The following is a 16623-nucleotide window of genomic DNA, read 5'->3' on the forward strand; positions in this document are numbered from 1 at the left end:
AAAGGAGAGGTGAACAGGAAGGAAGGACAGATCGATACCTCTTCCTGACAGGAAAGGGGAAGCCGGAGGGAGAGAAGAAGAAGTGGGATTTCTTGTGTCTGACGGCCATGGCCTCGCTGTCCGATTGGGGGCTGGTGGGACTGATGGTAAGAGGAAAGGGCACAGAGAGGAAGAGGAGTGGATGGAGGAAAAGTAGGGCAGAAGGAAGGGCAGATGGGAGGAAGGAGAGAGAACAGGAACAATTCAAGGATGTTTTACTTTAAAAACATTTTAAATATATATACAGTTGAAGTCGGAAGTTTACATACACCTTAGTCAAATACATTTAAACTCAGTTTTTCACAATTCCTGACATTTAATCCTAGTAAAAATCCTCTGTTTCAGGTTCAGTTAGGATCACCACTTTATTTTAAGAAAGTGAAATGTCAGAATAATAGTAGAGAAAATGATTTATTTTAGCTTTTATTTATTTCATCACATTCCCAGTAGGTCAGAAGTACACTCAATTAGTATTTGGTAGCATTGCCTTTACATAAAAATAAAAAACTTGGGTCAAACATTTCAGGTAGCCTTCCACAAGCTTCCCACAATAAGTTGGGTGAATTTTGGCCCATTCCTCCTGACAGAGCTGGTGTAACTGAGTCTGGTTTTTAGGCCTCCTTGCTCGCACACGCTTTTTTAGTTCTGCCCACAAATTTTCTATAGGATGGCCACTCCAATACCTTGACTTTGTTGTCCTTAGGCCATTTTGCCACAACTTTGGAAGTATGCTTCAGGTCATTGTCCATTTGTTAGACCCATTTGCGACCAAGCTTTAATTTCCTGACTGATGTCTTGAGATGTTGCTTCAATATATCCACATAATTTCCCATCCTCATGATGCCATCTATTTTGTGAAGTGCACCAGTCCCTCCTGCAGCAAAGCACCCCCACAACCTGATGCTGCCACCCCCGTGCTTCACGGTAGGGATGGTGTTCTTTGGCTTGCATGCCCCCCCCTTTTTCTTCCAAGCATAACGATGGTCATTATGGCCAAACCGTTCTGTGTTTGTTTCATCAGACCAGAGGACATTTCTCCAAAAAGTACGATCTTTATCTCTATGTGCAGTTGCAAACCATAGTCTGGCTTTTTCATGGCGATTTTGGAGCAGTGGCTTCTTAATTGCTGAGTGACCTTTCAGGTTATGTCGATATAGGACTCCTTTTTCTGTGGATATAGATACTTTTGTACCGGTTTCCTCCAGCAAGGTCCTTTGCTGTTGTTCTGGGATTGATTTGCACTTTTCGCACCAAAGTATGTTCATCTCTAGGAGACAAAATGCGTCTCCTTCCTGAGCGGTATGACAGCTGCATGGTCCCATGGTGTTTATACTTGCGTACTATTGTTTGTACAGATGAGCGTGGTACCTTCAGGCATTTGGAAATTGCTCCCTAGGATGAACCAGACTTGTGGAGGTCTTGGCTGATTCCTTTTGATTTTCCCATGATGTCAAGCAAAGAGGCACTGAGCTTGAAAGTAGGCCTTGAAATACATCCACAGGTACACCTTCAATTGACTCAAATTATGTCAATTAGCTTATCAGAAGCTTCTAAAGCCATGACATCATTTTATGGAATTTCCCAAGCTGTTTAAAGGCACAGTCAACTTAGTGTATTTAAACTTCTGACCCACTGGAATTGTGATACAGTGAATTATAAGTGAAATAATCTGTCTGTAAACAATTGTTGGAAAAATTACTTGTGTCATGCACAAAGTAGATGTCCTAAACGACTTGCCAAAACTATAGTTTGTTAACAAGAAATGTGTGGAGTGGTTGAAAAACTAGTTTTAATGACTCCAACCTAAGTGTATGTAAACTTCCGACTTCAACTGTACATTTAAACTGATCTCTGATTAGGGAAAGGAGGACAAAGAAGCCAGGGATATTCAGAGCCAGTAGCAGGAAGAGTTAAAAAATGGTACAATATCAGTTCAGCAAATGAATTGGTTCTGAAAAAAAAGGATGCAAATAATGTAACAGTTAGGATGAGGATGTTCTTCGTCTTAAAAATTCCTTTGATAATTTGATACATTGCCAAGAGACTAAGGTGGCATTCATCTATGGCAAATTGCCTCCAACACAGTACAACTTCCAAACATCACTGTCCAGGTGTTCCTGTTCCAAGCATTGTAACTACTACTGCAGGACCTGAAAAAGACACCCAAAAAACCCTGTCACAGCCTGTCAAGGATCCGAAATGGCCTTTTATTAGGAATTCTATTTCAAGTGCAGGCCAGCAGCATGAGAGAACATGGCAAAAATAATGTGGCCTCTGCTTTGAAAGCATCAAAAGACAGTCTGTGGAAGACATGCCAATAGACCACAGAGGGGAAGAGAGGGAGATGTTTACTTTGGAGGGGGAACGTGTGGGCCGGGTTAGGATCTGCCTCTGCCATGTTTGAACTCCATGAACCTGTTGCCACACCTCCTCTTCATCAAAACCGCTCCTTAAATCCCTAAATGGACGGGGGAGAGGGGCCTGAGCGAAAGTTTAGCGAAGAGAGACTTCCAACTAAGCTGACGTTACTGTGGAACAGAACTCTACAGAAAATCCTCTACTGTACAATATGAAAAGCATAAAGAGCAATACAAGTTGATAATCTAGACTGACAGGGAGATATGTAAAGGTTTTAAATGACTGACAGCTTCTGATGTATGTTGAAAATGATTCCAGGAAATATTGATGAACGCACAGCAGGTATGAAATGACAAGCTCATCACGGCAGTTTATTCCTTCTCGTGTTCAATTGTATAACACTTTAACGCAATGGTATTACTTGGATAACTTGGTTGACTCTTTCCGTGTGCATGGCTCGAGTCATTCACAGAGAGCTACAAAATGTGCAGGGGATTTACTGTGGAAGATTACAGAAATGTCCACACCTGGCGCACAGACATCCTTCTTCTAAAAAGATGAACATACAGCTAGTAGTGGAGTCGTGGAGCTGCATGCATTTTCCAAACTGTTAGCAACGTAGGGAACACTTTTGTATTGTTCAGCCATGAACAGACAATGGCCGGGGCTTCTCTCTGTGTTAAATTGACGCGTGTACCGTAGCAAGGCTTACAGTAACGGTATTTCAACCCTGGATCTTCTCCCCTGCTGACACAGTCCTATGCTCTGAGGTGGAGCATTTCTAAAGGTCACTCTGAATTCAGGTGAGTATGGCCCTTCTCCTTCTTAGGGTGATTATGGAGACAGTCCAGTGGTTAGAACTCAAATGATTCATAGATTTAATGTGTGTGTGGGTGGGGTTAATGGGCGAGCATGGCCTCTGCATTCAACCCTACCGCCTCAGTAATAATTCAGCAGGGCAAAATCAGCATGGCCTCCGTGAGGAGTGTGCAGTTTTATTGTGTTACAGCGTTCATGTCCAGACACAGATTCAGCCCACGGTTTCTCAGCCTTTATTTTTGTGTCCTGGACCTGGGGCACTCCGGTCTGATTATTACTACACTATTTCAGCCTGTCAAAACAGCACCCGCCAGAAACCACTTGAAAACAGACGGGTTCACAGTAAATTACCTGGTGTGCATTCACTGTTATAACCCCCCCTTAAAGCGCATCCATAAAGCTCAACCCCTCCCCCCCCCCCCCCCCCATCAAGCTCGTGCCTCATCCTTTATCTAGTGCTCTAAAATGATCTCCGACAGAAATTCAAATTAGAAGCTGTGAGCAGCAGCTGCTTCTCTTACCTGGGTCCCGGTGAGGGGGGAGGAGACGAGGAGGAGGACGGGAAGGCAAACTTGCTCGACGCCTCTGGGAATTCACCAGAAGAATCAACCAGATCAGGCATCCCTGGTGAGGTGCTCACCGTCTCCGTGACGACCAGCTCAGGGTCCAGGATGAAGAGCTCGTCTTGGGATATCTCGGTCACATAGTTTAGGTGTTCCTGTTATGGAGAGAGAAACCAGAACTACTTATGTACAGATCGTAATGGCCATTGAAAATGTTACTTGTTGTTTATTTTGCTTTTGTTATAGGTGTTCCATTACTCTGCATAATCCATGTATTCGGGGGTGTAAAGTACTTATGTAAAAATACTTTAAAGTACTACTTAAATAGTTTTTTGGGGTATCTGTACTTTACTTTTTATATTTTTGATTACTTTTACTCTACTATGTTCCTAAAGAAAATAATGTACTTTTTACTCCATACATTTTCTGTGAGACCCAAAAGTACTCGTTACATTTTGAATGCTTAGCAGGGTAGGACTTTGGTCCAATTCATGCACTTATCAAGAGAACATCCCTGGTCATCCCTACTGCCTCTGATCTGGAGGACTCACTAAACAGAGAACATCCCTGGTCATCCCTACTGCCTCTGATCTGGAGGACTCACTAAACAGAGAACATCCCTGGTCATCCCTACTGCCTCTGATCTGGAGGACTCACTAAACAGAGAACATCCCTGGTCATCCCTACTGCCTCTGATCTGGAGGACTCACTAAACAGAGAACATCCCTGGTCATCCCTACTGCCTCTGATCTGGAGGACTCACTAAACAGAGAACATCGCTGGTCATCCCTACTGCCTCTGATCTGGAGGACTCACTAAACAGAGAACATCCCTGGTCATCCCTACTGCCTCTGATCTGGAAGACTCACTAAACACACATGTACATTTGTAAATTATGTCTGAGTGTTGGAGGGGGCCCCAGTCTATCAGTAAATAAAAAATAAATTCAATTATGCCATCTGGTTTGCTTAATATAAGAAATATCTCATTATTTATACTTTTACTTTTGATACCGAAGTATATTTGAGCAATTACATTTACTTTTGATGCTTAAGTATATTTAAAACTAAATACTTTTAGACTTTTACTCAACTAGAATTTTACTGGGTGACTCACTTTTACTTGAGTCATTTTCAATTAAAAAAGGTATTGTTACTTTTACTCAAGTATGACAATTGGATACTGTTATTATATATAATGGCACACACTCACCTGAGCACGATCAATTCTGTAAAATCGATCTGCAGTTGTGGCTAGAAGGAAAACAAGACGGGGAAAAAAATGAAACGTATAAAAAGTATGAGGTTTATAGAGTAAACAATATGAACATTGGCGTGTACGCATACACACACACACACGCACGCACACGCACGCACACACACACACAGTGTTCTAATGAGGCCAGAAAGGGCTGGTAACTGTGCAGGAGCTTAATCAAAGCGTTGACCTGATTACAACCAGCTCATGTTGTTAAATGAGGGAAAAGATGGGGAACCTGCATAATGAAAACAGAACAAGTGGGAGGATAGGGACACATCATTGGCCCAGTGACTTGGGGACATTACAAGGAGAGTCAAAGGCTTCTGGTAGTGGATGTAATTCTAGATGAGACAAAATGACAAAAGATTTACTAACCATGTCATTAGGCAATGACCAGTGGACAAACCCTACTGCAAATCAAGTAGGTTATGATAAACCCATTGCCTTTTCAAAAGACGCATTCAGTTCGCAGGGTGTTAGGGGACTGTACCGATCATCTCACACTGTCGCCTGCCAACTAGTTACAAACAGATTCACAGGAGTCCAGATATCATCATATGTAAATAGAATTGTATGTGCTCTTCAAAAGAAAATCAAGCACACTCTTTAAAGACTCATGAGTATGGACAACACTGCATCTCAGGGTAAAAACTAGGACAAGGGAAGTAGCGTGTGGGGGAAACCCTCTTCACATGGTTGTGGTCTGGCGATCAAGTACTTTCTACAGATGGTCATCTCCCGCCAGTCAGCAGAAATTCCACTAAACTAACTGTCTCACACTTCTCCTCTCCATCCAGCCGCCAGCCCCGTACTGTTGGACTGGACCAGTAATTAAGCTTCACGCTGCCATTCTGTCTGAGGAAGTGGAAGTGAGCTCTTCCCTAGCCCAGTGGGAGCAGACTCAAAGGAGGTGTGCTCTGGAATTAAGTCGATCTGCCAGGCTTCTTCCTCTCTACTCAAAAGATGCCAAGAAAAAGACCCCTCTGTCCTCCACAGACGCTGCAAATTCAATTTCTGCCAGCTTCACTGGGCAGAATAACCCAACTTAAATTTAAAAAACTATATGCTTAAGAACATCTCACAGACAAGCACATGAAGTTTGCCCAGAAGATTAGATTAGTTTAAGGTTTTTAAAGGCAGGTCTTTGTACTGCATGTTTCTCAGCTTCTCCTACATATCTGGGAAGGTGTTCATTCTTCATCTTTATCAGAATGTATCAAAAGTTATGATGTGGTTCCCCCCCCGTCGTACTAATTAAATAATCAGTCATATCAGAACGCAGCTGGAATTCACTTGCTATGCCTCTAATCAAGAATTAGCCATGCTGTTTTGATGAGAGAGAGAAAACAATTATAATTTCTCCACACGAGACCTTTACAACGGTCTTTTTTTGGACTGAGCTTTAAGATCTGGGCTGTTTTATTACCAGTGAATAGAAGCTCATCTGTCCTGATTTCAATGGAGCAGCTATGGGATTTAATTAAGCTTTGAAAAGCTCGAGAACATTTTGGGCTGTAGATTCTAAATCCCTCCTTTCTCTACCAACTATCACTAGTTAGTAAGTGAATTAACTTAGCATTCAAACAATGAACGCCTTCAGAGATCAGCTATCCTATCAGTCCAGTGTGAGGAGATGGAAGATTTTGAGTTTCACTGCTGGTGGAGTGACTGATGAGCAGCAAGAGTACATCATATATGTAAACTGTGTCATGTATAGCAATGCACATAACATGTAATTCATTATACTGCAAAATGCATTTTTTCTCCTCATGGGAACTGTGGACTGTCAGTGGAATAAACGATGGCTTGATAAAACTCAAGAAAAGTGTTGGATATACGTAAAAGGGCCATGGATTCACAAGACATGCTGAATCACTGACAATTGTTACGGCACTACAGATTATTGACAGAATGATGATAAACTGTATGCTTAAGAATATCTCACAGGCAAGCATTGAAGTCTGCCCAGAAGATTCCCTTTTCTGCTATGCAACAGAGCAGAAACATTCAAAGTAAATCAGTGACAGTATTATTGAATTGATTTCTGTATCTTTGCATGAGAGCTGTTGATCTACGTTAATGTTAATGTGGAGCTCGGCTAAATTGAATTGGCAGAGCCTAATTCACACAGAAACACAGCACAGCTGCGTTCAATTATGTTCTGTAGGTTGATCTACCTAGCTTCAGTTCTTCAAAACAATAACTGAAAACAAATGTTAAAATTATCCTCAAAACCTGCGTTTTGAACATTAACTCAATCTACGCTGTGCATATTTGCTTGTAATGTAAATGTGAATCTTTATCCTGCAGAAGAAATGCATTGACGCACCAATCGTAAGGTCATAAAACAGCACTGTTCTATTATATTAAGTCTACCTTGACAAAACATGAAATTCTGTGGTGAATGAACCAAGAAAACAGTGACCTGTAAGCGACGGGAGGCTCCCACTTGCAATGATCAGATTATGTCAAGCGCTCTCTCTTAAAACGCCGAAGATAGACGGGGGACTAAAAAGAGGAGGCACAAGAGGAATACTTCACTATAGAAAGTGTAAGGAATCAATAGCAGCGCTCCTTATAAGAAGTGGTACTTACAGTCCAAGAAGCACCACTTCGGCGAAAGCTTCTGTGAGGAAAGGGTCTTTGATTTAGCTCCATCATCCTCCTGAGAAAGAAATGGGACCAATGAGATTAGTTCCACAACAGCCTGCTCTATAGACTAAACATAAATGAGACTGGAAGGCCTTGACTCTGTTTTGTCCAACTTACTGGTCCATTGAAAAAAAAACAGAGGACTCAAATAATAAAAACCTTTTCTGCTGGATGTAGGGCAAGATTTACAGGCCCTGGGTCTTGTGTTCAGACAGGCTTTTTGAAATGAAAAGTACTTTTCTGGGCAGTGAGTTCACTGAAAGGGTCCAGCATATTAACCCCTCCCCCTACTCTTTCATATAGAGTTCCATGAGTTTAAGAGGGCAGGTGTTTTCCCTCCTCAGTCACAGAATCCTTGGTCCGAAGACCAACAATTCCTTCCTTGGTCACTGTTCTGTGCATTGGCTGAACTGTACTTAACCCAAGCTTTTCTAAAAAAAGGTACCATAGTCCAGTGACCTTATGCAATGAGATACATTGACATAATCCTCTTCAGAACTTGATCTTGAAGGTAAGTGAATGTTTAGAGGAAAATGGGCTGAGGCAAGCCACAAAGGGACTTTTGTCTATTCAATGTTCAGACTTAAAGAGGCCTGTTGGAATGTTACGACAACAACAGAAGTCATTTCTAGGGCCATGCCTTGGACAGGAAAACTCCAGGCCCAAGTTACAGTTATAGGCTAAAACTAGGGCTGAGAGTTTTTCCTGATCAGTTGAACTGTGGTCAGGAAAACCGACTACTGATTTCCCATCTGAAGGTAAACTTGACCAGTCCATCTAACTTCCAAGGGGAACCGGAGGATAGCAGTGTACAGAATGTTACAGAATGTTACATGCACTGAGGAACTACGCTGAAAGATCATGCTTAGCATAGAGCACAAATACTGGATACCACCTACAAGAAAAACACACACCCACACAAACAAACAAAGACAATCGTGGACACAAGGTATCCAGTCTAACACCAGACTTTTCATGGTCTCGAACAGGGAACCCAAAACATGCAACCACCAAACGAGACCGTATCAACTAGTCCACTAACTGGTCTAGGTTGTAGTGCTCTCTTATATTTCAGCAAAAGTATTACTAACTGCAATAACATAGCCAAAGCAACCATAACTTCAGCAGTTTCTTAAACATTGGATTGCCTGCTGCGTACAAAAATCACAGGCAAACATATTCCTGATTACGATGTCTCTCATGCACACAGAAAGGGAGAGAGAGTAAACACTCACAATCACAACACATGTACAAACACATCTAAAACATGCTTCGGGGCACCGAGGAACAAGGAGAAAAACTCTTCCCAGAGGGACAAATTTGGGTTGGTTTGCATAGGGGAACAGGGCCACTACAGATAGACAAGAGGGGAAAAAGGGTCTCCCGAGTACTATTATTCAGCTATTCCCACTATGCAGACGGTTTGGCTAAGCTGTGAATAGGGATCTAAAGGAGGGCCAGGGTAGCTGGGAGGAGTGTGTGACTATCACCGGAGACGGCCAGTCGCAGCATCTACCCACAACCTCTCGCTCTCTGGGTAAGAGCGTGTGGTGAAATCACTTTGTATAAGTGACATTTGAATATTGATGCCACACACCATTGACGGATTGCATAGCTTGTTTGTTTTTAAGCCAACAAGGACCTACAGGACGTGAGCAGTATATTCTTTTCTTGGGAGCCAAAAATAAGAGCTGATCAAAACACACAATTCCAAGTAAAACACCTAATGCAACCATGAGAAGTGTGGCTGCAGCGCTGTCTTTGTACCGTACGTGTCTGACGGTTATGCACAGGGAGGGGCAGGTTTGACAAGTGTTTTCTTCTGACTTTAAGCCTATCTGTTTGAGTATCACGTACTCAAACAGTGTGTTCTCATAGAAAATAACATGGCGATGACAAAACGCCTCATCCTTGTTTTTTTTGAATTAGATTATATTTGATGGTTATTGTTTGCTCCATCTGTTTGTTTCCGTCTGTGTTTGCTCCGTCCGTGAAAGTCGCTCCGGATAAGAGCGTCTGCTAAATGACTAAAATGCCCATGTAAAATGTCATCTGTGATCTGAAATGATCGTTTTTTTAATTAGGGGAATGTTTCCTTTTCAGACTTGTTCCTTTCCATGCCACAGACTCCCATGTCCTGTCTCGTTTTACCAACCTGGAGCACCAGTCGTTTGAAGGAGGGATGAATGGAGATGAAGTCCTGTGGAATAGCCCCAAAAACACTGTAATCCCGCAAATGGAGACTCTCCTTCCTGTCTAATGCCCCTACCCAAAATAAATCACCACATGCGGATAGGAAAATAAGCATCTCATCTCGAAGCTACTATAATGACCGGTTTTGGATTGCAGAAAATGGGTTGAATGTAGTGGGAGAAGCATCACCCCTCAATTTATGCAGTCGTGTTCTGTGCTATGAGTACTACTTTATTGTTTGGTGATCATATGTTTTTGAGAGTAACATATAATGAATGTGGATGATTACACATATTACAGAAGCAATTACCATTCTGCAACAGTATTTTAGTCATCAAGCCTCCATTAGTAGCAGATAAAACTATATATAATTTCTGCCTTTTCTTACGACGTGAGCTGATGAAAACAGCAACAAATGAGGGACAGCCGTTGAGGGATTGTCGTTCAAAATAAGGAGGAATATAATAATCAAATGACTGCAAAGTGCCGCTAATCGCCAACAAATTTCATGCACTATTTATTTCAATGGGTTTTGAGCCAAAAGGGACAGCGAGGTAGCTAGAGGGGCAAGGATGTCATTTTCTGGCAGAATCGTAGTCTCCCCCATTCACAAACAACCACACATGCAATCCTTTCCCATCCTAAAGACAGGTTTGGGCTTGTCTGTCCAGATGAGCCACCATAGACCAGCCTGCGAGTAATTGCTCTCGACATCAGCAAGTTCCTTCCTCCTCTTCTAACCTACTCTCTTCCTTCATCTCTTGCACTCTCACAACTTCATCAGAATTATTTCCCACATCCTCTTATGGTATTAGCCCAGTCCTACCCCCTTTTGTCTTCTTCTACTCTCTGCCTGTATTGTCCTCCATTACAGACATTTCTGAGTCCTCCCAGCTCCTTTGTCTTTATGTTCTCTGCCGCTCATCTCCTCATCATGCCCCCCCCCCCTTCGCTTGGTATTTCCTGTCATTCATCAGCTTTACCCCTCTCCTTTACCCAGAGTTCCATCTACCTCATCAACCCAGACTCTCTCCTCTATCCCCTTCTCGCTGCCCCCCCCCCCCCCCCCCCCCCCCCCCCCCCCCCCCCCCTTCATTTCTCACCTCTTGGAGCCTCTCGATGTGGGAGCGACATGTTTCCAGGTCACTGTCACCCGGGACAACGATAAGTCCCAGTGGGATAGCTGTGGGGAGAGATGAGAGACAACATGCTGTTAAACACTGCTGCAGGCGCCCAGGGATCGAGCCATGAAAAACCATTCTACAGCTAGGTCCACAGGTAGCTCATAGACACAAGCTACAAAAGACAGACTAACGGATTGTGTCCTTTTATCAACTCAGACCCAGAATGGTTTGGGGGAAGTTCATTTTGTTGGCAATAGATCAAAGATATTTTAGACTAGGGCTTCCTGGATGTGTTTCATAGAGTGCCACGCAAAGTCCAATGCACTTAGTGAATTCAAACCCCTTTGAAACGGCTGTCAAAGTAGGCAAACTGTGTAAACCAAATAGCAATACAAAACAATAAGAGGAAGAATTCTCTAAATGTGATGTCTGCAAGAGGACAAACTGTCTGGTGACATGTTTGTGATTCATTCCCATGCCCATTGATTTGTGCTAAACTAGAGACAGGCAATTAGGGCTAAAGTACAACTGGGCAGCAGGTGAGAGAGCAGATACACTGTGTATCAGGGAGTGCATCAAAACCACATTATGTGATCATGAATGTCCGGCCTTTTCACAGGGCCTTCTTTAGCGGTAAGAACAGAAGTGAAAGACTCGTGGACTATCAGGCTGAGATTTGTGAATTGAAAAAGTGGCTCTGAGCAGCAAGTTTTACAGGCGGAAAGAGGGAAAAGCAGGCAGATTTCTCCACCGAGGAATGTGCTGTTGCCTAGCAACCCTGGAACAGTCTGTCTCCAATTCAATTCGGCTTCTTCCTCTTCCCCCCCCCCCCTCTTCTGCTTTCCTCACTCTGTAACAGTGAGGTTGTCTAAGCTCTTTATAGGTGTCAGGCAACCGAGACAACTGCCTAACGTGGTAGCGGCCGTGTGCTATATTTTGGCATCAGCGACGAGAGCATAGAGTGTTAACCTCAGCTATGACAGCTAACATCATTTGTACCTCAAGATCCATGTGAAACATCGGGGGCCTAACTTGATTCAGCCAGAGAGAGTCTGAGTGTGATGTCCAGAATGAAGCTAAACTATGTGCAAATTTGAATGACAGAATGATTGTTCACTTTCGCCTATCAAAAACAGCCTTGGAATTCTGCATTATGTACAAAGTATGTTATTGGACCACCGTATGACAGTTTCATATGGACATTGAATTTATTTCTATACTCCGTTAAAGTGTACTTCAGGTTTAAAAGCACATCTTTTCTTTTAGTTGCATGTTCTGACATCTAGTGGTGGAAAACAACGAGTAAACTACGTTCAGCATTCCGAGAACCGAATGGTATGTACTGTTAGAAAACTGTCCTGACCTCCACCAATTATGCCTGGGAATCAAAACCTACTGGGAGATTTTCCGCCCGGTATTATAATTGCGAGCCCCGTACCTCCACTCAGGAACTTCTGCGAGTTAACATTCTGTTTCACTACATGAACTCCACAGCGGTCATCGGGATGGTAATACGAGGCTATATAATTGCAAGAGTTCAGTAAGAACTGAATACATTCATCCTACTTTCTTATTTCACATACTTCTTTGGAGATATCCAACAACAAGCTTGGTCCACAGCAGCTGGGGTTTGTGCCATTAGAGACAATAAAACAGCCCCAAACAGCGTCACTTGCATATCAGAGTTACATAACTTGGGGCCAGTTAATTGTTGCGGATGTGTTTGAAGAGGATTATCATATACAACTTCAGTACCGCCTAACTTCCTGAACAACAGCCTTCAAAAGTCTAGTCCAAACAAACGCTGCCCACTTAAGACAAACAAACAAACTTTGTTTTAAGAAGGAAAGACCTCACAAACAGTCTGAGACACTGTCTGGACTAGTTAGGTTTGTGCATGAGGATGCGAATGTGAGAACAATTAAGAGTGGGGGGGTGCTATGGAGGTGATTATGGAGGTGATTACCGCGTCGGCCCCTGGGCATCCATTAGAGACAGTAATGGGTAGCTACCTCATTATCGCCTCACAGTCGTACTAGCCAAAGTCACATGCAGGGAGGCCCACACTGATAAACTCATAGCAATTGAGCGGCCTGACGGGGATGGGAGGAGGGTTTCAAGGTGGACGGATAGCAAAACCTGGAGTCAACACCCGCCTCCCCGTCCAGGAGGAGCCAGGAAGGGAGAAAATGAAAGAGTTCCATCTCTGTGGGGTTTCTGCTAAGTACCATATAAATCAAAAGGGACTTCCTTTTCCTTTGTATTTAGCGAGGCTAGTTGATGGCGGCATCCTTAAAAGGGGCGATCAAGAGCCTGGTGTGTCTTTCCAAATTAAATATATTTGTGCTAACCTACGTTTGACAGTGACAGAGTCTATGCAGTCGCTGTGTAGATTTAGAGTCCATTTCACTAACAAGAAGTGATAAACACTCTTGCTGACAGTTCACCAAGGGGCGGATTGAGACTCAGGAAGTGGATGCTTTTCCTACGCACTTCTCAGTAGTTGCTATTCAGACTTACTTTATGCAGGTGCGTAAACTGGCTTTGCAGGCGTGGTTCCCTTGCGCGCGCTCAATACATTTCATTCAGCCGCTGAAAACCCTCCCACTTGCTGGCCAACAGATTTTCTCGTCGAGTTTTCCTTCAATAGGCTGTTCAGCACATCTATCTTAAGCCATCCCTTTAAATACAGTGCACATTTAAGTTCTAATTTTGTCAGACTCACTAGAATATAAATATATGCATATTCATCTCTGTTTCAGAAGATTATTTAGGTTTAGGAAAGTATTTATGAATCCTAAAAAAACAGCCTTTACGCATGAAAGAAAGAAAACGCTGGTTTGATTAATTCTGAACGTTGCCACATTTAGTTATTTAACCCATTGTGATGTTGGAAGATTAGTGTTCATAGAATTACAATAGGGAGAATAGTGTAGGATATACCCTTGTCTATTGCCCGCAATAACTATGGAACTGTGTGATGACACAGCCAAGCATTGCTCCACGTGTCGGGTTCAAACTGTTACGGTTTGGTCTGCGATCCGATTTAATTAGCACACTTTTCTGTTTTTACATGATCAAATGTTACTAATGATCCTCTGTAACAACCACATGGCTGTGACATCGTTTACAGAGGAAGCAAATGAAAGTAAACGAAACAACGTAAATAAATGGAATGATAATGTAGGCCCTACCAACTGAAGGGAACTATTTGGCAGTTAAAATATGTGTGGTTTTCAGGTCTACTGACGGTCGATAATGATAGTGGCTAATATTTAACATGATAAATAATAGGAAATAATTAAGACTCTAGCATCCCTGCACGTTAAAAGGCAGTACAATTAAAATTGTGCATAATGTCACAGCATTTCATAAACTTTACTGTGGGAAAGCTGATATGCTTCCGTTGTCTTCCATATGACAGGCTTCACATTATAAGGTAAAATAGTTCCAAAACAAGAGTAATTTATATTTACAATTCCCTTATCCAAACGGATTACTCCTTTATCTAGCACTCATCAATTTGTCAATTACAGTGCATGGAGAATGGTATTATTTCTAGTGGGAAAAAAAATGAAGTAAATGCTTTTTCCACTTGGAACCGGTATAATTATTAGGAAATTAGATCAGAATATGCCATATCTGTTGACACACCACTGTCACACCTTAATTCATTCAATCTCCACCCCAAACAAATAGCAGGGGAATAGCATGCTTTTCTCATGCTTAAATTCAAGGTCAGAATACACGTAGAGAGAAAAGTGCATAAAAAGGGAATCGGCCCCTAAAATGGCACAAGGACTCGTGTAGTATATCTTCAACTGGCTCAGTTCCCTTACAGTGCATATGGCCAGGATTTAACACTACAAAATAAGAAATTCACCTGCACGGCAATAAACACAACTAAAATATGTAGACTACAGAGTTCTACATCACTGAAAACAGCTCTGGCTCGCAGTAACATCCCTGCGTGAAGCTGTACTCATGGGCCTGTTGCATTTCTCCTTGAACAGGCTGGTGGACACCTGAAGGATGATGGAGTTACAGTGCATTAGATAGAGATGGAATACTCACAGGCTTCTTTGAGTTTCTCCTTGTCATAATGTAGGGCCTCATAGTCGTGCATGCTAATACGGTTCACCCGGATCCTTAACCTCTCCGGGAAGGGCTGCTGGCTGAGGAAGACAACAGAAGAAGCATAGCCATTTGGGTACCATCTTGCAAAAATTTGAATTATACTGAACTAAAATATAAGTGCAACAATTTCAAAGATTTTACTGAGTTATAGTTCATATAAGGAAATCAGTCAATTGAAATAAATTAATTAGGCCCTAATCTACGGATTTCACATGACTGAGAATACAGATATGCATCTGTTGTTCACAGATACCTTTATAAAACAAGGTATGGGCATGGGTCAGAAAACCAGTCAGTATCTGGTGTGACCACCACTTGCCTCATGCAGTGCAACACATCTCCTTTGCATAGAGTTGATCAGACTGTAGATTGTGACCTGTAGAACGTTGTCAGACTCCTCTTCAATGGCTGTGCGAAGTTGCTGGATATTGGCGGGAACATGCTGTCGTACACGTCGATCCACAGCATGCTCGATGGGTGACATTTGTGTTGAGTATGCAGGCCATGGAAGAACTGGGACCTTTTCAGCTTCCAAGAATTGTGCACAGACATGGGACCGTGCATTATCAGGCTGAAACATGAGGTGATGGCGGTGGATGAATGGCACGACAATGGGCCTCAGGATCTCGTCACGGTATCTCTGTGCATTCAAATGACCATCGATAAAACGCAATTGTGTTCGTTGTCCGTGGCTGATGCCTTCCCATACCATAACCCTACCGGTCACCATGGGGCACTCTGTTCACAACGTTGACATCTGCAAACCGTTCAGCCACACGACGCCATACATGCTACATGCATGCTACATGCTACATGCTGTCTACCATCTGCCCGGTTCAGTTAAAATCCGCAATTCATCCGTGAATTGCACACTTCTCCAGCATGCCAGTGGCCATTGAAGGTGAGCATTTGCCCACTGAAGTGGGTTACAACACCAAATTGCAGTCAGGTCAAGACCCTGGTGAGGATGACGAGCATGTAGATGAGATTCTCTGAGGTGGATTCTAAAAGTTTGTGCTGCAATTATTTGTTTGTGGAAACCCACAGTTTCATCAGCTGTCCGGGTGGCTGGTCTCAAGATGATCCCGCAGATGAAGAAGCCGGATGTGGAGGTCCTGGGCTGGCGTGGTTACACGTGGTCTGCGGTGGTGAGGCCAGTTGGACTTACTGCCAAATTCTCTAAAATCACATTGGAGGAGGCTTATGGTAGAGAAATTAACATTAAATTCTCTGGCAACAGCTCTGATGGACATTCCTGCCATCAGCATGCCAAATGCATGTTCACTCAAAACTTGAGATATCTGTGGCATTGTGCTGTGTGACAAAACTGCACATTTTAGAGTGGCCTTTTATTGTCCCCAGCACAGGGTGCACCTGTGTAATGATCATGCTGTTTAATCAGCTTCTTGATATATTACACCCGGATGGATTATCTTGGCAAAGGAGAAATGCTCACTAACAGGAATATAAACAAATGT

At 42.8% G+C, this 16623-nt stretch overlaps 1 protein-coding gene across 13 annotated transcripts in view; it reads right to left on the reverse strand.

Moving 5' to 3' along the window:
• The window catches only part of LOC139385015 (diacylglycerol kinase zeta-like), a 124968-nt gene that overhangs the window by 22534 nt on the left and 85811 nt on the right, over nucleotides 1-16623 (reverse strand). For 6 of the 13 annotated variants that reach the window (XM_071129994.1, XM_071129993.1, XM_071129992.1 and 3 more), the window contains 7 exons: nucleotides 15083-15183; nucleotides 10988-11067; nucleotides 9847-9891; nucleotides 7635-7704; nucleotides 4992-5032; nucleotides 3738-3934; nucleotides 39-140 (listed from right to left, as the gene is read on the reverse strand). In XM_071129994.1, the coding sequence (XP_070986095.1) occupies nucleotides 39-140; nucleotides 3738-3934; nucleotides 4992-5032; nucleotides 7635-7704; nucleotides 9847-9891; nucleotides 10988-11067; nucleotides 15083-15183 (636 nt within the window). The remainder of the gene's footprint in view (nucleotides 1-38; nucleotides 141-3737; nucleotides 3935-4991; nucleotides 5033-7634; nucleotides 7705-9846; nucleotides 9892-10987; nucleotides 11068-15082; nucleotides 15184-16623) is intronic. The other 7 variants (XM_071129995.1, XM_071129991.1, XM_071129988.1 and 4 more) reach the window with 3 other exon arrangements.

The sequence above is a fragment of the Oncorhynchus clarkii genome, chromosome 26 (assembly GCF_045791955.1).
Source record: "Oncorhynchus clarkii lewisi isolate Uvic-CL-2024 chromosome 26, UVic_Ocla_1.0, whole genome shotgun sequence".
NCBI lineage: Eukaryota > Metazoa > Chordata > Actinopteri > Salmoniformes > Salmonidae > Oncorhynchus > Oncorhynchus clarkii.